We start from the raw sequence: 22547 nt of genomic DNA, 5'->3' as shown, positions 1-22547 counted from the left end.
ATAAGTGCATGGGTTGAAACTGGTCAAAAAGAAAGAATACCAAAAGAATGGAAGGATTTGAATGGAAGACACATAAAGTTATAAGAGTCAGAAGTAATGTTGTCATGATCAGATTAAAACAGAAGCAATATCTTCTGAGAGTGAGAGAACAGGTAATTGAGATGGAGCTAAAAAACAGTGGGATGTATCTTTGGAAAATGACATTGATTGGTAGTGTTGACAACTGATAAGACGGAAATAGAACACTGCCTAGAAATGGACAGAGCTCACACCTCAAGTTAATCAGTTATGTTCAGATACCATGCATTGGTATGGATGCTCCAAGATGCTTTTATGAATTACTGCAGGGATGCTCATCAGTTTAGGAACAGTGATATCAAGTGATAAAACTCATCCAAAGCTGAGGACTCCAGGGCTGCACAAGAGAAATCTGGGAGTCAGGAAGTCTCCATTTCTGATAAAGGTCAATACCTTTTTTTTTTTTTTTTTTTTTTAGACCATGTCCTGCGTTTTATTTTTGTGAGCAGCAGTGCGTCACCCACAAAAGCACAGCCCAGGGAAGGGGACCCAAAGCAGAGGAGTGTCCTCTCTCCAGCTGGAGGAACAGGGTTCCCGGTCTTCTTCCTCTAGCCATGACCAGACTGCCATCTGGGGCCTGAGAGGAGTCGGCGCTCTGCGCCCACTACGTGCCAGGGGCAGCCGCCGCTTTCCGCCGCCTCTTCTTCCCCTTTGGGGCTGGGCTGGGCGTCAGCTCTGACGCTGCTGCTTTGGCTTGTGAGCCGGAGCTCGGCTCCTCTACCCGCTCAAGCACCGCGATGAAGAAGCCACCGGTGAGCGTGGTCTCAGGGGAGGCCCGGAGGCAGTGTTCAGCGCCTGGAAAGGCACTGAGGCCTCGGTGCGGCCAGGAGGGGAGGACGGGAGCCAGCCTGAAGGCCCCCGGGCTCTGTTGCAAGGCGGCTCGCACCACGTCTTCATTCTCTTCTTGGCAGACAGAGCACGTGGAGTAGACGAGGCGTCGCAGGGCGGGAAACGTGAGCGCGTGGCTCAGTGCCCGCTGCTGGAAGGCAGCCAGTGCTCGCAGGCGCTCCGGGCTCGGCGTGCAAGACTTGGGCTCCTCCAGCTGCCTGCTGGGCATCCCAGAGCCGCTACAGGAGGGATCCAGCAAGATGTACTGGACCTGACAATAACGCTGGTCCGAGGGCGAGACCGCCAGGAAGTCCTGCTCGGCCAGCTCGCAGCAGGAGACCCCCGCCCGGGCCAGCAGGGTAGCCATAGACGCCAGTCGCTTGGCATCCTGGTCAAAGGCGAAGATCTTCCCTTGGTTCTTGAGAAGAGCAGCCAGGTGACTGGTCTTATTGCCTGGGGCAGCGCATGCATCAATGACGTGGGACCCTGGGGGCGGAGCCAGCAGCATGGCCGGGAGACAGCTTGCCTTGTCTTGCAGGATGAGGTGACCAGCTTGGTACAGTGGATGGTCGTGCAGATCTGTTTGGGCAGGAAACACAAGCAACTCTGGCAGCAAGGGATCCAGGAGAAATGTGATCATTGTGATCATGACCAGAGTAGGCGGGGAGACAAACTAGAAGATAACATGAAAACCATTAGTAATGGAGAGAAACCAAGAGCTAAAACATTATGAAAATGGTGGAAAATTCATGAGGGGTGATCTTGTGAGTGAGCTTGAACCTTGATAAGTTGCAATTAGAAGTAGGGCCTTCGCACTCCTGGGCCAAGACCCAAAGTGATATCACAAGGCAATTGGGAAAAAGTGAAGAGAGAAGGGGTGATTCTACTCAACTCCTTTGCCGGCTGCATCCACTTCTACTTAACTGCTAAATGTTGAAGTGACCCAGGTCATGGTCCTATGCCACTTTTGCTTGCCTGTATCACTTTCACTTTAAATAATATCCAATGCTAAGGCTTTGCGTATCATCTATTTGGACATGGCTCTCAACGCTATTTCTCCAGCTCTTTCATCACCTCTTCATTTCATTACTTATATGTTCAATTGTATATCTGTCATCTCCATTTCAAAATCCACCCTTTGATCCTGCTCCTTCCCTGAATTCCCTGTTATGCTCAACTTGTACAGCCATCCCAAGCTGCTCAAGCCAAGAGTCTAGGAACCGTCCTCAATACCTCTTCCCTCTTCTCCCTGTATCACCCACATCTAATTCATCCACAGATCCCACTTAGTAACTATTCTGCAACTGAAAACAACATCTCTACTTCTGCCCTCACGTTTCAACTCGATTATGGCAATAGCATCCCAATTCTGGTTCTGTTTCCACTCGTCCCCCCAACAAACTATTCTTCTCAAAGCAGCCAAAACAATCTTTTTAAAGCCTAAATCAAAATTCGTTTCTCTTGGGATGAAACCTCTGCAGTGAATCCCTTTGAATTAATAATAAAATCAGAACTCCTTACCATATCCTGAATAATCCTCAGGGATGGTTCCCTTGATGACACACCCAGCCTCATTGATGACCATTCACCCCCTCATCCAATTCTTACAACTCACACTCCCTGCCTTCATACTAGGTGTTTCCAAGGGATTTGTTGTACGGTTTTGCCCCCACTTCAGCAAGCAAGCCACGCAGAAGGAGAGCAAATGAGCCTGGGGCTTGGCCATCAACCAACTCAGCTTGAGTTGACAGTGTTTGGGATATACTGAAATATCAGTATGCTGTGATGCAAAGCTTACCTTTGATGATATTGAATATGATGAATAACTATAGAGAAGTACTTCCTTGCCTAATGTGAGGAGGGTAAGCTTATTTAAATTATGTAGACAAATCAAAGTGGCATTGCTTAATTTTTAGCAGGTGTAATAAACAGGTTAACAGTAAAAATGCAAAGTGTAACAAGTCACTTTGAAAATTCAAACCAAAGTTCCTTGACCTTATTAGAAATAGGAAATTATGGACTTGAGAATTGGACATTCCCTGTTTACATATAAAAAGTTCAGAGCTGAGATCATGATTTAAAAAAAGAAACATTTTATAACTATGGATCTTATGGGTGCAATTTGAAATCATTTTTCAGCATCTCACCAGACTGAACTAAGCATATACCAAACCTATCTTTGATGAAAAGTTGGGGTTTATTTTTTTTATATAAGAATATTATCACTATTACATAAACATACCCAGGACAAAGAGCTTCACTTGGGGAACATACTGTATAATAATTGTTTCTTTACAGTCCTGCTTACTCAAAACAAACCAAATAACTTAGACCTTTATGTAAGTATTATGAACTGATGTTAGTAATAACTACCTCTGAGTTTGATACAGATCAAAGTGTCCAAATATCAATTATCAGCTCTCCTTTTTAAATTTTGGGCTTCCCTGGTGGGTCAGATGGTAAAGCATCTGCCTGCAATGCGGGAGACCCGGGTTTGATCCCTGGGTCAGGAAGATCCCCTGGAGAAGGAAATGGCAACCCACTCCAGTACTCTTGTCTGAAAAATTCCATGGACTGAGGAGTCTAGTAGGCTACAGTCCATGGGGTCACAAAGAGTCAGACACAACTGAGCGACTTCACTTTCACTTTCTAGGATCTTCACACCATCCAGTCCTCCAGGAAGTCCCATTCACCGCTGTCCTCTCTACTGTTCAGGTGTCAAATTAAGCATGTTTCAGGATCATGACGACTCAGTCTTAAAGCTGCCTCCTGGTCACTGTTTACTTCATTACGTTCTGTTACTTCTCTGCAGAGCCCTTCTTAGTACCTGACATTTTACCATTTATTTATTTACTTATTTTTCTATCTCACACACTAGGTTTTAAGCTTTGTCAGCCTTATTATTCTATCCTTGGCACCTAACATAGTGCTGGCTATGTAAACTGTACTCAATATCAGTTTTTCAAATATCTAATCAAATGATTAAAACCATTAAAGTTGAATTTGTCATTACGTGCTATCTTCATTCAGTACATAGTGACAAAAGATCGTTGCAACTGTATCTTATTCAGATCAGTCCTTGCTTTGTCCCTCAACTGTGGTATGAAGGGAGGACATGCTTGCTTTCTTTCAGAATAGATTCAGCTAACAATGCAGTCTGTTCATAAGACCTACACTTCAATAATCTGTTATTTTATTTTTTGAAAGAGTTTTTTAAATTTATTATTATTATTATTATGTGGCCATGCCTTGTGGCATGTGGGAACTTAGTTCTCCACCCAGGGATGGAACCCATGCCCCCCTGCAGTGAAAGCACTGAGTCTTAACCATTGGACCGCCAAAGAAGTCCCTCAATCACCTGTTACTAATTTTCTGATCCATTTACTTATATTGGGGCTTCCCTAGTGGCTCAGACAGTAAAGAATTTGCTGGCAATGCAGAAGACCGGGGTTCAATCCCTGGGCTGGGAAGATCCCCTTGAGAAGAAAATGGCAACCCACTCCAGCATTCTCGCCTGGAGAATTCCATGGACAGAGAAGCCTGGTGGGCTACAGTCCATGGGGTCACAAAGAATTGGGCATGAATGAATGACTGACACTTACCACTTAACTTACTTATATTGCTTTTTGGATGATACAGCTTCTTGTAGTGATGAAACCATGTCTACTCTTTAGCACACAGCTCTCCACCTGGAAAGTACTTGATAACCATCCCAACAGTGATGCTTTCATAGTGAATAGTCGTATGTATTTGCCACCAACTTATCTCTGACTTCTCTTGTGCTTCCTGAAAGGTAAAGCGCCACAAGTAATAAAATATATGGCACAGAGTAAATGCTAACATTTCATTATTCACTCGCTGCTGCTGCTGCTGCTGCTGCTGCGTTGCTTCAGTCGTGTCCGACTCTGTGCGACCCCATAGATAGCAGCCCACCAGGCTCCCCCGTCCCTGGGATTCTCCAGGCAAGAACACTGGAGTGGGTTGCCATTTCCTTCTCCAACTTTTTGATAAATGCTTGAAACCTATTCTCCAAGGGAAAGGTCCTCAGATACTCGTGTCAGACACACAACGAGCAGTGATGCCATTCCTAATGCTATACATTTAAAGTTGGAAGAAATAGGAATGAGAGAACTAGACCAAAATTTTATTTGAAGGAATTTCATATGGCTGGAGAAAGCTTTGTCTTTGCCTTTTTTCCCAAATAACATCTGCTCTCTCCTGGGGTTTCCATAGAGCAGAAGGCTCATAAATAAAGTGGCTGGATTGGAACTCTAAGTATTTAAATCAGTCATGAGAACAAATTGCATGAAATTTGATTTTGTATTATATGTTCTAGAAATTTATTTTTTAAATCGACTCTTCCTTCTGAGGGTTTCCATTTACAAGAAAATATATTTTTTATATTGGAAAAATTTCCTCCATCCTCTTACATAATATAGCTTTGAGAATGGCCTTGGGGACATTTGCAATTAAATCATTCTAGCAAATTGGTTAAAATTGTCAAAATCATCTATTACTGAAATTTATTATCACTTTAATTTTATTTGTATGCTTCCTAAAAGGTAGAATTGAATCTATAAAATTCATAAGTGTATGCATCATTTATATTGTTAACTATCCATGGTATAACCTTTGCTACAACTGCAATCGACTCACCGTTGCAAGGAGAACAGCATGTAGACCTCTGCACAGGTTGTTATCAGCAGAAGGCATGCTAAGGAGATCACACAATATGCCATCATTTCAAATTTGCCATATCATGAACTCCTTCTAGGACTAAGAAAGTGGGTAGTAGCCACGATCATGACAGACATATCACACCATTTGTTTTGCTGGATACATATAAGGGGTTTGTCAGTATCCATATAAGGGGTTTGTAGTGTCCATGGATGTGGTTTTCTGCAAAAATGCAAGTGCAGAAGGCAATATTTTGACGTGTCAATTAATCATTCATCATCAGTATCTCTAGGGCCCTGAAAGTTTGGCTTGGCAAATATATTTTTGCTAATATCATCAAGGACTGTTCGGTTATATTGTTGTCTTCCCAACTTGTTCTCTTCACCGACAGGATGATACTTAAGTCCCATTTACTTAATATGTTTACTTACCTTTCTTCAAAAACATAACAAGGAACTGCAAAACTATTCCCCCCATATAATGAAAAGTTATTTTGCACTCTGTAAGCTTTGAATTTGATCGAGGTTCTGTGATGGACATTTAGGAACTCTTAATGCTAACTAACGTTTCTAAACATGAACCATCCAAAAATTTCTATATCTTCACATTGTCATGTTAACTGATGGTTATTTCTTAAGAAGACATTGATCATACACAAGCCAGGGGGTCAGAGAAGCCCTGAACAACACACAGGATTTTCTTCAGAATTATACTATTGTATAATATACAATACAAATATGTATACAAATATACATATTTGGTCCCCGGGTTTTTCTAACTAAACCATGCAAGTTAACAATGATTGAAAAACAAAGTCCAGAAGACTCTGTCATTTAAAAAATTGTCACAGTTTAAGTCTTTAAAGTAGAATTTTCATTCAGATCGAAAAAGTAAGTTAAACAGTGTTTATATCCAAATTTTGATACAACTTAATTGTAAGCAAAGTGAAGTTGCTCAGTCGTGTCTGACTCTTTGTGGCCCCATGGACTGTAGCCTACCAGGCTTCTCAGTCCATGGGGTTTTCCAGGCAAGAGTACTGGAGTGGGTTGCCATTGCCTTCTCCAGGGGATCTTCCCAACCCAGGCATTGAACCCAGGTCTCCCGCATTATAGGCAGACGCTTTACCCTCAGAGCCACCAGGGAAGTACTGAATTGAAAATCAAGTATTATGGCTCCAGTGTTTATTCTGACACATCCTACTAACTGAATTTAGAGAAAATACTTAATTTGTTGGTAAATTAGGAGGATTCATGTGTTCAGCAATATCTATTGAGCAGATACTATGGGGCAGTCATTCAAAGAGGAGAAGGGTGTTGTCTCTAAGAGCCTCTCAGCTTTAGCAGTCTACGCTTGAAAATAACTACATGATTTGGAGTAGGTTTTTTATTTTTATTTTTTTAACAATCGTTACCACTTTGGTTTTATTCTCTCTTTCCCTGGGTATTGAACTTCCTTAGAGACAAATCAATCCACTTCTTAAATGTTTCTCATTTTTAGCTTTAAAGATTTTGCTTCTTTTATATAAAAATCTCAAGCTTGTGAGATTTAAAGCAAAGTTCTTTTCTTGGTCTGCTCTTCCGCCTTCACCCCACCCCTCACACACACTCTTCCCTGCACTCACCCATGTGGCATTGGAGCAGAGAGATTTCTCCTTGGGAGACTGTCCATGGTTACATCGCTGTCCCTTTGATTAATTCGTGTCCATTGAGGAAGAGCAGGGGACTCAAGAGGCCCTGTTGTCCAGCCAGGGACTCAATCTTCATCAGCATCCCCAGATCTTGAGAGTGCCCAGGAGGTCTCAGGCTGACCCTCTTTGGGCGGCCCATTCTTTTGAGGGGGCAGTGTCCTTCTCATCCTACAGTGCTTAGTCGCTCAGTCATGTCCTGCCTTTGTGGCCCCATGGACTGTTGCCTGCCAGGGTCCTCTGTCCATGGAATTTTCCTAACCCTAACCCTAACCCTCGGATACTGGAGTAGAGAATACTGGAATAGTTGCCACTTCCTACTCCAGGGGATCTTCCCGCCCAAGCGAGGGACTGAACCTGCGTATCTTGCCTCTCCTGCCTTGGCAGGCGGGATTCTTCATCACTAGTGCCACCTGGGAAGTCCCAGGTGGGCTTATAGTGTTCCCATGCAAAATAGTATTCCCTTCCTATAGTGTTCCCATGCAGAATTCCAGCCCCCGATTTCATCATGCTGGGGCCTGTGTCACAAGCAGAAGCCACCTTCCACCTGCCTCAGAGCCTGAGAACTCAAGGGTAGTCCTTTCGTTCCTCTCTGACTGGGCGTCCCGCTGTGCCATCTCTCTGCATCTGTCACTCCTCCAGCAGAGGCAAACCAGCAGCCTTGGGGCTGAGCAGCTTTCCAGCAGGGATGACGACATATCCCTTGAAGAATAATTCTTTGATGCCTCAATCCCTTAACTTGAGGGAAGAAAACCAGGTGATTGCGTCTCTCATCCTCTCATCACCCCTACCCCCGGACGCCCCTGGACCCCCACCCCCGACCCCCGCCACCACCAGGAGGGAAGGCGAGGAGACAGGCTGTCCCCACGAGCACTGCACTCTCTCCTTGCTCTATGTCCTTCTCTCTGACTCTAAATGGTAAAAGGTGCCATTCCGTTATTCCGGAAGAGTCTATCTCAGCCCCCATGGGGAATGGAGGTCTTGTATTGAGAAAAGGGTGCTCTTTCGATGCAAATTAAGAAAATCTAGTAACTGAGTGTCAAAACCCCTGCACATCTTGACACTGTCCACGAACACTAGGGAAAAGAAAGAATCCAAGTAATACTTTCTGTTACATACAGCTCCTTGGAAATGTTCGCTAAAGTTGGCCATAGGTTAATAGCTGCACTGAAATAAGAGAAATACCCCATTTACACTATTGGCCTTTGGCTAGCAATACTATCTGTAAATGTTTAATATCATAAGCAAATTAAAAATAATGCAAGCCAAGAACAAGATAAAAATTGATCTTCAAATTGTTGCAAATATTATGAAATAGATTAGTAACTTCAAATTTACATTGAAACCATGAATTTGAGTGGTTGAATGTAAATGTATCCTTGGAAGTGTCCTTGGAGATTTTAAAGTACAACATTTAAGAATTATTTGAAAGTTAAGAGATTGCTGAATCTTAAACCTGAACTAGCAAAGTAGGGAATTACTGTGCTTGTCCAGATTGGCTACTAAATGTTTTTGTTTGTTCTGTTTTTACTCTGAAAGTGCATATAAGATGTGACTTTTCTAAATAATTTCTTTGATTTCGGCATTGTTTAACTCTACTTATTATATTGACGATTAAGATTGAACTTCTTTCCTTTCAATTTTTCGCCATGGGTAGGTGGTTAAAACTGTACATTATTATTTTTAGGTCATTCTTTATCAAATAAAGAGTAAGTCATTTATCAAGAGTAAGCTGTTTTGTTAACAGTGTAAAAGAAAACTTGTACAAAATTATCACAGAAAGCCAATTAATGTATATTTTAAACAACTTTCTGTAGCAAACCATAGTGAAAATAGGAGTAAAATGTTTACATATTAAACTCTAGTACAGAGCTAATTAATCACAGTTTATATAAACACTATACACACATAACATATTCATACATATATGCATAATTCTATTAGCAAATCACTTGAAATATGAGTGAGAATATTCTTTATAAAACTTTCTTAGAAGACAGTATCTTTAGAAATAATGTCCTTAAATATCAACTTATTAAGACACTACTTTATTTATTGCATGTACTGTACATCTGGATTCCATATCTAGCATGTGAGATAGGGAACATTTTTAGCAGAATAATTTTTTTCCTGCAGAAAACTCAGCTATCAGAATTTTCAGGCTATTAGGGCCACAAATGCCATTTTAGCACTTGAGAAAAATGGAATAGAAACTCTTGAGGTCTTAGCTCTGCATTTGTCAAACCCACCAGTAAAGATTCTGTGAGAGATAAAAGAAGAAGCTCTACAGTCACAACTTAACAACTGGACATCACGGATAAGTAATTTAACAGTTTAATGTTTAGCTGAGACAACTTCAAAGAAGCAAAATTTATATAATTCTTGTAATCTAAATGTGGTTGAAGATTTTGGTAGCATTAAGAAAAATGTCTTGGAATTACAAAGTATATCATTTCATTATAGCTTTGTGAAAGTAAGTTTGTTAATAATAGGTTAATACAAATGTCTCAGTGTATTCTGTCTGGAGATAATATTGCAACTAAAAACTATCCTTGAATGCAGGTGCTTCTGGCAGATAGAAGTACTCTGTAAACATTATGAACACATAAAGACTCTCTGTTTGGGATTTTACATTCAATTGCAATATTTTTCCAAAATGATCAGGGAACATGCATGCTTAAAGAATGCATGCAAATATTTGGCACATAATAAAATGCTTATTAAAAAAATATAATAAATGAGCAGATAAATAAGAGAGGATTCTGATATGCTGAGCATTAACTCTGCCTTCAAAAACAATATTGGTTTCATGACTATACAAGCCATGCCACTCGTTAACTTTGTATTTTGCCCAAAATGTTTTTATTCCATTTAGTCATGTATTGTACTCAAGATTGACTTCAAATTTCTTGTGACCAATTCAAAGGGTGAAAAAGAAAGTACCCTGATAGATTCCAAGGGCTTCCCTGGTGAATCAGTTGGTAAATAATCTGCCTGCATTGCAGGAGACCCAGGTTTGATCCCTGAGTTCTAGAGTCTTCTCTAGAAGACTCTCTAGAGAAGGGAATGGCAACCCACTCCAGTAATCTCACTTGGAGAATTCCATGAACAAAGGAGCCTGGAGGGCTATAGTCCATGGGTTCACAAAGATTGGGACACAACTGACTGACTAACACACACAAATTTCAAGGAAAACATTTCAGGGTCTGAACACAGTGTCAAAGTCAGATTTTTCAAAAATATTTTTCAATAGTGAAGATACCAGGTTACACTTTTAATATGAGAAACTAGTGCATACTGAGTTCTCTTTCCTCAGCACAAAATCCTGAAAATAATTTAAAGATAGTTTTAAAAAATAGTTATAATAGTTAAATTTCTGGGGCCCAGAAAGCACCTGAACTACACACAATACTAAGAGCAGAGAGTAATAAAGAGGAAAACAGTAAGATGCCTGTAATAAGACTCCAGAAAGTAGAGCCCACAAGAGTAGAAGCAACTCCACGAGACCCCCAGGAACCATGAACACAAAGACAGTGGGGGATCAGTATAAAAAGTATACTTGTATACAGTATACTTGTATACAGACAATATACAAAGATGCCTTTCAGTCCCTTAGCAGGAGCGGCCAAGTGGGTGGACCCTTCAGCCCTCTGACTCCCTCTCCCAGTAGAAGTGGCCCCCACACATCTGTGGGGCTCCAGGAGCAAGCGGTGCCCTATTGTTTTGTTCAAATACTGTTTCGTCTGAACCAAGGACAGTTGGCTCAGAAAATGGTGAATGGATAAAAGAAAGCATTTTCACTCAGCATAGAAAGATTTGAGCTTTCATGTGAATGCCTGCCAAATAAATTTGGGGGACAAAATCGATTTACCTATTTTTCATTTATCTGTCTATCCATCTATCTATATCCATCTCACGTTATGTCCCAGAAGCCCAAATAGTTGATAAAATCTTTCCCCATTAAATTATCACAGCTGCTGATTTGCCACAGGCAAGATGCTTTTGGATCCTCTTCTCTGTGGTTCACGTGGAGTGGTCGAGTCTAACCACATCGGTGATACCACCCAGAGAATGCCTTTGATTTCTGCCAAGTTATACTTTAACCTGTGAGCTGTCAGAGAAAGTATCACAGTGTTTTTTGGTGCATTGCTCACAGAACTAGAAGCAATATTAATTGCAATATAGAGAAATAATCTTTGAGAGTTAAAGAGATGTCATAGTCATTAAGAGTGCAAGCCCTGGAGTCAGGTTGCCTAAGTAGCTCCACATTCAGCCTCAGGCAAGATGCATAGTTTCATGTCCCTCAGTTGTCTCATCTGTAAAGTGGGGGGAAATTACAATGGCTACCTCCTGGAATTTAAGCAGATTACATGAGTTGATATGGGTAAAGCTCTTAACATAGTGCCTGTGACATAATGAATAGTAGTAGCTATCATTTGTTAAAATGAATTTCAGTAAAAATAGGAAAAAGTTTCCTAATAGAATTTCAGTCACTCTATTTTGAATCTTATACTCCTTTCCTCTCTTTTCATTTTTCCTAATCTAGGCTTCAGCTCATATGTCTTCCCTCCGTATGAAATGCTATCCAGTAAAACTAGGGATCCAGGAAAGAAAGGTATCTCCTTCTGAGCTTCAGTTGTTCTATCTCTAAAACAAGACTAAAAACCAATTTTTCTGAAAATAGGTAACCCTCCAGTTGCCTATCTATACTGCCCATCTACAAATTCCTGTTTGGTCTTTACCTCGTCTCTATAAATTATAGCATGCTAAAATTTAGGAAGAAGAAAGAGCTTCACAGAAATATGGAGAAAGAAATCATGTAAATAACATTTTCTTTCCTGAGCCGACCTACATCTCCAGTTATTGCTTGCTTCTCTGGATTTCCAGAGACCTTTAAAACAGACTGGAGATAGCACCAGGGGACTCATTCAAAAAGAAGAGCAAGTTGAGTTTCCTTAATTGAGTGTCCACACCAATTGTCTGAGGTTGCATAAGCATTTTTTTTTTTCTTTCCCACTTCATCATCAGTCATTCTGCCTCAAATTCTTTCACTTTTAAGAGAATAATACCAGTATCATAGCTCACAGGGATTTGGGGAAAATTAATGAGATTATATAACTGTTTTAAAAAAAAAAAAAAAAAGGAGAGTTGAACCTCTCAAGAGAAAGACAGCCAGACCACATTAAATCTGACATTCCAGCAAATGGTAGGTAGGAACCTCCAGACCCTTCTGACATAGTACTTTGCCACATTCTTGACTGAAAAAGGAGGATTGTATGTTGGGAGGGGGTGTTTAGAAGCCCTTCTAAATTCCTCCTACAAACACTTTTTGGATAGTTATTTCTCACTCATAGAATAAAATCATTGAAAACAATGACAGGAAACTCTGCTCTTGCCATTTTTATAAACAAAAGAATCTTACAAGAAATGACAACTGATGTGAAAAGAGCTTTAGGTCATCTAGTTTATCCACTAACAGCATGCAAGTCTGATGCAATTATATTCTATTCTTAGGTTCTTTTCCCAAAATACCTGACTTTTTTGTAGGGATAAATATTTCCAACTGATCCTGTAGACTCCTGTCCTCCAGCATATTTTTCTACTCTGTTTTAAACAATACAAAACATTTTCCCTTATCTAATGCTTTCAATGCTCTTTGTGAAGAGCGTCTTTCTGAGGAGGGCACCGTTCTGATATTTACGGAAGAGTGTTTATTTACATATGAGTTGGATTCCCAGTCTTCAGACCACCCTAAGTCTCAATTTGGAAGTTAATGCTGTTCTGTATCAGATACAGTAAAATAAACAAACCTTTTTAAAGGCTTCAGTTTTAGACTTTTCCACCTTCTTAGTATCACCATGGTAGCTACAGTGAAACAAGGTGACTTTTACTTAACGTTCAATGAGAACGCCATAGGATTTAACCGAAAATAATAGTATTGACCTTGATATCTGATAGGAATGAAGTCAACTTTGGTGCACTCCCAAACAATAAATGAGCCCAGGAAGTGCTAACATTTCTATTAGGTAAAGATACTTTCCCATAACACTAAGAGGTCTTTTCACAGACTATTCAATCATATCCACTTCATCACTTAATAACTTGTGCTGTGTTTGTTCTTTTTTATTTCAAAAAGGGAACTTTCAACAGCTACCCGACAGCAACTCTAAACTGTTTAGAAAACATTTTTTTTTTCTTCACTGAACAAAACCTACAATAAACATGCAGTTTTCTAGAATTTTTTTCCAGTATTTATGTAGAAACCTACTTACAATTTTGACATTTTTTCAACTCATTTTTTAAATAGTGAGTTTTTAAATTGTAAACTGTTTGTTTTTTAACCAGGATTTTTAAAATACAAAAATGCATGCATAAAAAAAAAAAAAAATCATCCAAAATGCCAAACCTGCATACATTGGGAATACACGCAGAATCTGGGTGACCAGATTCTCTGCTTAGGTGCTTGGCAGCGGTGGTTTAGTCCTAAGTCGTGTCTGACTCTTGCAGCCCCATGGACTGTAGCCTGCCAGCCTCCTCTGTCCATGGGATTCTCCAGGCAAGAATACTGGAGTGGGTTGACATTTCCTTCTCCAGGGAATCTTCCCGACCCAGGGATCAAACCCTGGTCTCCTGCATTGCAGGAAGGGTTGTTTACCGACTAAGCTTCAAGGAAAGTTTGCTTAGGTGCTTATATCCTAGTAATTCAAGGCTTTTTAAAGATGTTTTTACTGGTACTTTTTTTTTTTCTCTCTAGAGCAGAGAGACCCCTTTCAACCTAAATGAAGAAATTAGTATTCTTTCACATTTATTACCATTTTTTCTCCTTTCTCTGTTCCATGTTTTATATACATTCAATTTACTGATTCCAATGTGGGTTTCAATTGTTTTCATATTTGGATGGAGCATCCTTGAAATGTTTCCCTTACTAACTAATAGAAGCCATGTCTTATCGCACTTTAAAACATCAAATGTTTTCTCATAGAATAGTACCTTGATTATTTTCCAAATTATAGCCATCCTCTTAACTACGCACGATAATAAGTTCTTCCATGTTCAGTAGTACTTTTCTCCATATGATTTATTTTCCTTTTCATTCTTTTTTTCATTCATTTGTGCTATGACCCAATCCACCCAGAATATATGTTGACGGATAAACAATGCTGATTCTTTTGGCTTCATTTTCCATCAATTTGAGTGATGATCCGCCCTCCAGTGAGTCTGCTCATTCAGCCTTGTCCCACATTCCTAGCTGGAGATGTTGAGTGTTAGTGCTCTCATCTTCCCATTTCTCCTCCTGTTACTTCCCCACTGCCCTGTAAAACCAGTATGCCCCTCAGGGCCCCTCAGGGCCTCTCCATCTCTCCCTACCACACTCTACTTCTCTTCCTTCATGACCAACTACTAAACTCCTAGAACTCCACCTCATTTATGACAACGCAGCACCTGGTTCTCTGACTTTCTGTTCACCCCAAAGCACCAGTGAATACATGGGGGTGCTATCACCCCTCATGTGGGTCATCTCTTCTATTCTCTGCCTTTTAACTTCTTGGACAGCCCATCTCCACTCACCTTTAGCATTGCTCACTCATGGCTGCATTCTGGATCATGCCATCTCACAGAACTGTAGCAACTGTGAAGTGCTAAATTCCACATTTTGTCCCTAGATTCCGAATCTTGCAGGTCTCTAAATTGTGCATCTATACTCATTCCTTCACCACCTCTGAATCTATCATTTTTAACCTCCTTAAATTTCTCCTCATTATTCAACTGCCTTTTCTGTTCACCTTCTTCCCTTTGTAATATAAATTGCATAGAACATCATTCAACTGGCAAATTTTGTACCTTCATTTTTCCAACTGTCTCCTTGATGCCCACATCAAAAAAGGGGGAAACTGCTTGTGAACATAACAAAAGCTTGAAACTAATGAAAACTACACATTAGCAGTTGTTAATATCCACAAGACCCTCACATTTTTCACAGTAAGTATTTTTCATCTCTTCAAACTTCTGACACACAACTATAGCTCATTCACAATAGATGAACAACATTTTATTTCACAAAAGAGGCAACAATCAGATAAAGACTTCCTCATTGTCTTGTTATGCAAAGTAAAAATTAACCTGTACAGATGGATCTAAGAAGCTCAGCCCTTTAGTGAAAGAAATATGAAGATTAAGATACCAAGATGAATCAACATCAAATTGCTCAAAACCAAGAATTCTCTAAAGCATATAAAAGAAAAAGACATATTATGTAGGGAAAAACAAAGATAATGACAGCATAGATTTCTTTTGGGGAAAAAAAGTGCCTAAAAGAATAGAAAACATCTTTAAAGAACTGAAAGAAAAAGTTTTCAACCTAGAATTTTAAACTCAGTGAAAGTATATTTCTATAATAAAATCATAATAAGATATTTTCAGACATTTAAAAGCTTCCTGCAAGGATGTGCCATCCTCAGACTACACTGTAAGAACTGTTCAAGGAAGTCCTTCAGGCACAAGTAAACTGATATCAGACAGAAAACTAGATTTAGAAAAAAGAATGAGGCATGCTGGAAATACAATCCCATGGAAATGATGAAAGAATGCTTTTTAATGTGAAAGTAGTGAAAAGTAGGAAGAGTTTTATTTGAAAATTGACAAATATCTATAAGACAGAAGCCCATAGACTCATATAATGCTGCAAATACCACCTAATGTAAGTGGATAAAATGACTGCCTCCCCAGAATTCCATTTCACTCCAAATCAGAGAGACCTGGCACAGAGAGTGGCAATAGACCAAGGTGGTTGGCAAAAGATTAAAGGGTTGTGAGCTCCCATGGCCAGATCCATCATTTGTCCTCAAACTAAGTCACTTTTAGGGAAATCTCATTGTAGCCTCAGAGACTATACCAGAATGTAGATAGGAATTAAGTAATCCCTATTCTCCATGATTGGAGAAGGAAATGGCAATCCACTCCAGTACTATTGCCTGGAAAATCCCATGGACAGAGGAGCCTGGTAGGCTACATCATCACGCAAGGTCATTACGAACACTGAGCTTTGACTTCCCTATGAAACACTCTCTCCATTTGAATACATGACAGGATGCTCCTAGTTTTCTTCCCTTCTAATTTACATAATTTTAAACCACATAGTAGCAATATCCTTTTTTAGCAATTAAACACTGATTCTCTGGATGTCTCCAACAGAATGAAACAGTTATGAAACGTGGGTACATCAAAGACAACATTTTTAGCAAACTCAGTTTGACAAAGTGGCAAATAGAGAATTGTATGTATAGAATCAATGACTTTCTGTGAAGTGATATTTGGTAAATGGGTCTAGGTGAATTTGATCAATTATTGGCAAATAGTTGTCAGTGAACACAGCTTCCACTTTCTCTGTCTACCCTTACGTGATGACTTGCCTCGGGATCGCATTCTAGGCTCCCTTCTTCACTCTAGAACAAGGTCCTGAACAGATGCCTTTGGGCTAAATCCATTTCCACAGTTCTGTGTAATTAGCACAGTGACTGTAGTGCTCCATGCTCAGCATTAAACTCATCTTTTTCACTCTCCTTCTGGGTCACAACTCTTCCAGCCTAGATAGCCTTGTCATTACTGTTTATCCCTAAACTTTCTACCTTCGAATCTTATTGATGAGCATGTATTTAATCATTTCACCCTGGATATATCTCCTCCATTTGACCCCCTGTATTCACTACTAATTTCTTTAGCTCAGGTCACCATAATATACCAACTAGACTTCTGTCAGTGTTCAAAATCGGTCTCCTTTCCTCTGGTGGTTTCCCTAAACTGCATCCATAGCATACTTTTCTAAAATGAAAATGTGCACACCTTCATGAGCCATAAATGACTCCAAACAATCTTAAAATAAAATAGAAACATTTAATCTTTATATAAAAGTTCTCTCCGGATCTCCCACCTATTGACTCATGTTTGATTCATGATATTGTCTCACAGTCACAAAGGGGCTTTACAATGACTAGTTGTGATAGGCTGCTAGTTAATCCCCAGTCCCTTCTGCCCTTCTTCTGTTACTCTGTTCGTCTATTCTCAGAGTTTTAGCTGAGCACAGAGCCATCGTCAGAGAGGCAACACATTCGAGCCTCCCTTGCAGCTAAGTGTAACCATCTGACCATGAGATTACTAATGGAAAATGGTGCATAAAACCTCTTCATCATTTCCTCCAAAGAAAATTGTTTGCCACAATCTTTATCTTTCTTCCTGTGAACTAGAAGGAGCTGAATCAGTGGTAAACAGGCAGATAAAGACAGTATTCTGAGACTAATAAGGTGGAAGAAACTAGATCACTGAAAAGCTTGTGGAATCAGAGCTACTTTCTTGGACTTCCCTGGAGGTCCAGTGGTTAAGACTCTGCCATTCCACTGCAGGGGGCACAGGTTCAATCCCTGGTCAGGAAACTGAGATCCTACAAGCCATGAGGTACAGCAAGAAAAAGAGATGCTCCTTGCTCTAAATCACCACCAAATTCCAGACTAATAAATATGAAATAAATACATTTTAATCTCTTTAAGCCGTTGTATTTTGAGTCTTTTTGCTATACTATCTTAGCCTGCAATTTAATCAATAGAGCAGTTGAAGAGAAAAGCCTTATATATTTCCAATGTATAAAATACATTAAGAAGAAATTGCAAATATGAAAAGGCTTATACATTTCCAATGTATAACATACATTAAGAAGAAATTGCAAATGTACTTGCAAATGAAAAAAAAAAGAGTATTTCTGTATCTTGAACACTTAAAGTCTTAAGCAAGTCTCTACAAATTTCATTTAGCTAAAAGACCAACACAGTCTCTCGTTTCTAGGCCTATGTGCATGTTATTTCCTGTTATTGGAACATGGTTACAATCTGCTTTTCAAGGGAAAATCTTATGACTATTTCAAGTTTTAACATAAAGTTTTTGCTAAATTCCATACAATATTCAAATCTGGGACCACTCCTATAGCTTCTAGTGTACACAGATCCTACTGTTTTGTAGTGACCTGTTTAGTTGACATTCTAACTACTAGGTTGTACCATCCCTGATGATAGGGACAGTGTCTGTCACCTGTGATGTCCTAAATCCAAATTCTGGTTCAATGTATGGTACATAGTAGGTTCTCAAGAAAAAGAAAAGTGTTGAGTCAAAGTTATATAGCTGAAGTAATTACATGAAAATAATCCATTATTGTAACCTCTGCCTATAAAATTATATTAAAAGGTTCAATTGAACAGGAATATGTCAACATCCAAGAAGCTCTGCTCATGGCTTCTCAGTCATAACCCCCATGACCTGCAAAGATGACCACTATCTTGAGTTCTAACACCATAGACTGACTATGTTTGTTTTTGATCTTTAGTAAATGGAATCATTCAATACGAATACATCTTATTCAGTTCAAGCCACCACAACCAAATGTCATAAATTGAATGGTTTATAAACAATGGAAATTTATTCCTCATAGCTCTGGAGACTGGAAGTCTGATCAGGGTGCCAGCATGGTCAGGTTCTGACGAGAGTCTTCTGGTTGCACGCCGTGGACTTCGTGTTGTTTCACATGGCAGGAAGAGAGTGAGCTAGCTCTCTGGTGTCCCTTTGATGAGGGTACTAATCCCATTCATGAAAGTTCCACCCTCATAATCTAATAACTTCCAGAAGTCTACACTCCCAAATATCATCCCATTAAAGATTAAGATTTTAATATATGAATTTTGGAGGAACACAGTCAACCCATTGCAAATTATAAATTATAGAAGGAAGGAGAGAAGGAAGAAAAGAGGAAAAAATATCACCTGATAATGAATAAGTGTTGTAAATAAGTGTTGATAATAAAGTTAGAAGCTCACTTATATATGAATAATTAACTTACTTTAAAAAATAAGAATATTGTCTACTCACATATGATTTTACTCTCTTCAGATTACCTATTTTTAGCATTATTGTTCACTTTTTAAAATATTTGACCTCTTGCTCATAGTAAGAAAATAAAAGCAAATACCTAGTCTTTGAGTGTTTTTTAATTATGGGCTTCACAGATTAAGTTAACTAGTCTTAAAAATTTAGCCTTGCCAATGTTCTTTCTTATAAAACTCTTTTAAGTGGATTTTCTCAAAAGATCACTTTCCATTATTTTAAATATAATATTGGATAGTCATAAACAATAAAAATTAACTATCATAGTTTGTATTCAACTTGTAGGTAGTACTGTATACTTTTTCCCCCTTCTTTAGATCAGGTTATTTATCAGCATAAGAGATTGACCTAGACAAAATTATTTCCTTGACTACAGTCTTCTAGGAATAGCTCTTACCCTGTCAGTTCTTTTCCATTCAAGCTTAAGCCTAAATAATAAGGTCTTCACTACTTTTATATTTATATACCATTCCAGAATCCCATTAGGATTATAATTCACATTATCTGAATGCTATCATCTTCTTTTAAACATACAGATCTCTATTTCCCTTGGAATAAGAAGAAAACAAGCATATATTTTAAAAATGGAGTGTTTCCAAATATCTCTCCTCTTCCTTTAACTTTTATGTCATTAATCCAGTGAATATTCAGCTTTTGTATGTTTATTACTCAGAAGTAGATTTTTACTGTTGTGAACTCTATGTATCTCCATGCTCTTGGTATTTGACTTTAAAAGACTATGAATGGATTTGAAAATACATTTTTTCTTAAGCTATTGATTGGAAAGATACATTTTATATGACTGCATTTCTTTCTACCTTTAAGTGTATGTATATGTACACAGTAACACACATATATAAATATATATACATACAAGTAAATGTATGTATGGCTGTATAAATATAGATACAAGTATAGATATAGACAGCTATTTTCTTATTCAGGATATTTTTCCTTAAGTCATTGGTAACCAGATTAGAGGGCTTGCCAGATGTCTATGCCCTGGAGAAGAAAATGGTAACCCTCTCTGGTATTCTTGTCTGGAAAACTCCATGGGCAGAGGAACCTGGAAGGCTACAATCCATGGGGGTCACAAAAAGTCAGACACGACTGAGCACACACGCACGTGCACACAACCACGTGTGTGCCAATCTGTATTATTAAAAATAACTATTTTATGATAATTAACTTGAAAAGTTAAGACTTGTCCTCTAAAACTATTGATTTTGTGTAACTTGGGATAATCTTCTATTGTCATAAGATTTCATGAGAGGAATAATGCTGAAACCTGAAAATTGATGTATTAGTATTAAGTCAGAGACTTTTACCTCAATATTGGTAAACTTAATTTTAAAGTAACATGAGCAAAAAACTAACTTCACCAAAAAGAATATATCTTGAAAAACTGAACAGACTCAATATATTTTAAAAGATTTAAGAAAAAGTAGCTCTCTGTCACAGGAATGGGTGGTATATTTAGAGACCATTTAATAAATTCCACTCCACCCAACTTTTAATATACTCCAACCCAGCCTATCCATCCTAAAGAAGATCAGTCCTGGGTGTTCATTGGAAGGACTGATGCTAAAGCTGAAACTCCAATACTTTGGCCACCTGATGCAAAGAGTTGACTCACTGGAAAAGACCCTGATGCTGGGAGGGATTGAGGGCAGGAGGAGAAGGGGATGACAGAGGATGAGATGGCTGGATGGCATCACCAACTCAATGGACATGAGTTTGAGTGAACTCCGGGAGTTGATGATGGACAGGGAGACCTGGCAAGCTGCGATTCATGGGGTTGCAAAGAGTTGGACACAACTGAGCGACTGAACTGAACTGAACCCAGCCTAGATCGGGCTTCCCTGATAGCTCAGTTGGTAAAGAATCTGCCTGCAATGAGGAGACCCCAGTTCATTTCCTGGGTTGGGAAGATCCCCTGGAGAAGAGAAAGGCTACCACTTAAGTATTTGGCCTAAAGAATTCCATGGGCTATAGTCTTTGGGGTCACAAAGAGTGGGACACGACTGAGTGACTTTCACTTTCAGCCTACATCTGAAAATACATTAGGTATGTATTTCTTTAAAATATTACAGAGAAAATATATAGACTTCCACTTACTCTATAGTATGAGGAAATAGAAATAATCTAGTTACTATTATCTGATAAAGAGCAATCAAATCATTCCCCAGCCTTCTTTCTTCAGGCCAAATTTTCCAAATTTCTTTCTTTTTTTATTAGTTGAATTTTAATCACCTTTTTGGCACTCAACTGCAGAGCTATAATATATAGCCTCTGAGAAAATTAGAGTGGAAAGATAAGAAGTTACTCCAAACTGTATGTGGATGAAATCCAAGCCATAGCAAGCTTTTCATGGTTCTTATTCATTGTAAAATCCAATACATAATAAGAAAGGTCACCACAATATATTTAAATTCAAAATTACAGTTTTCCCATACTCAGTTCTCTTGCTAGTTTTCTTAGCTATGAGTTATTCACTGTAGTTTTATGTTCTTCATTTTATAACCGCTAGGTTCTTATGTATATCTGTGCATTGTCAGATATTCCCAGAATTGTGGGCTTCCCTGGTAGCTTGGCTGTAAAGAATCCACCTGCAGTGCAGAAGACCCTGGTTCGATTCCTCGGTCAGGAAGATCCCCTGGAGAAGGGATAGGCTACCCACTCCAGTATTCTTGGACTTCCTTGGTGACTCAGATAGTAAAGAACCCGCCTGCAATGCAGGAGACCTGGGTTCGATCCCTCAGTTGGGAGGATCCCCTGGGGGAGGACATGGCAACCCACTCCAGTATTCTTGCCTGGAGAATCCCCGTGGACAGAGGAGCCTGGTGGGCTACAGTCTATGGGGTCACAGAGTCAGACATGACTGAGTAACTAAGCACAGCACAGCACAGCACAGCACAGTGTCTTCTGGGGTCTTACCTGGTGGCTCAGAAGATAAAGAGTCTGCCTGCAACGTAGGAGACCTGAGTTCGATCCCTTGCTCAGAAAGATCCCCTGGAGAAGGAAATGGCAATCCATTCCAGTATGCTTGCCGGGAGTATTCCATGGACAGAGAAGCCTGGCGGGCTGTAGTCCATGGGGTCCTAAACAGTTGGACATGACTTAGTGACTAACTAATGACTTAGTCATTAATATATTTTTCCTCTTAAATCTTTAGCTCTGCTGCTGCTATGTCGCTTCAGTTGTGTCCAACTCTGTGCGACCCAATAGACGGCAGCCCACCAGGCGCCCCCGTCCCCGGGATTCTCCAGGCAAGAACACTGGAGTGGGTTGCCATTTCTTTCTCCAATGCATGAAAGTGAAAAGTGAAAGTGAAGTCGCCCAGTCCTGTCCGACTCTT

The 22547-nt window shown here is 39.5% G+C and overlaps 1 protein-coding gene across 1 annotated transcript; it reads right to left on the bottom strand.

The window, feature by feature from the left end:
• Positions 1–486: 486 nt before the first annotated feature.
• On the bottom strand, positions 487–7409 carry LOC515227 (putative methyltransferase NSUN5C). The gene is given in 4 exon segments (XM_002698688.6): positions 487–782; positions 785–1579; positions 5563–5620; positions 7258–7409. Coding segments are annotated over 4 exon segments (1161 nt in total). The 3' UTR covers positions 487–626.
• Between the last annotated feature and the right edge of the window lie 15138 nt (positions 7410–22547).

This window comes from Bos taurus, chromosome 27, assembly GCF_002263795.3.
Source record: "Bos taurus isolate L1 Dominette 01449 registration number 42190680 breed Hereford chromosome 27, ARS-UCD2.0, whole genome shotgun sequence".
NCBI lineage: Eukaryota > Metazoa > Chordata > Mammalia > Artiodactyla > Bovidae > Bos > Bos taurus.
Note: the sequence above shows the minus strand (reverse complement) of the source record. Positions and strands in the feature narration are given on the sequence as shown.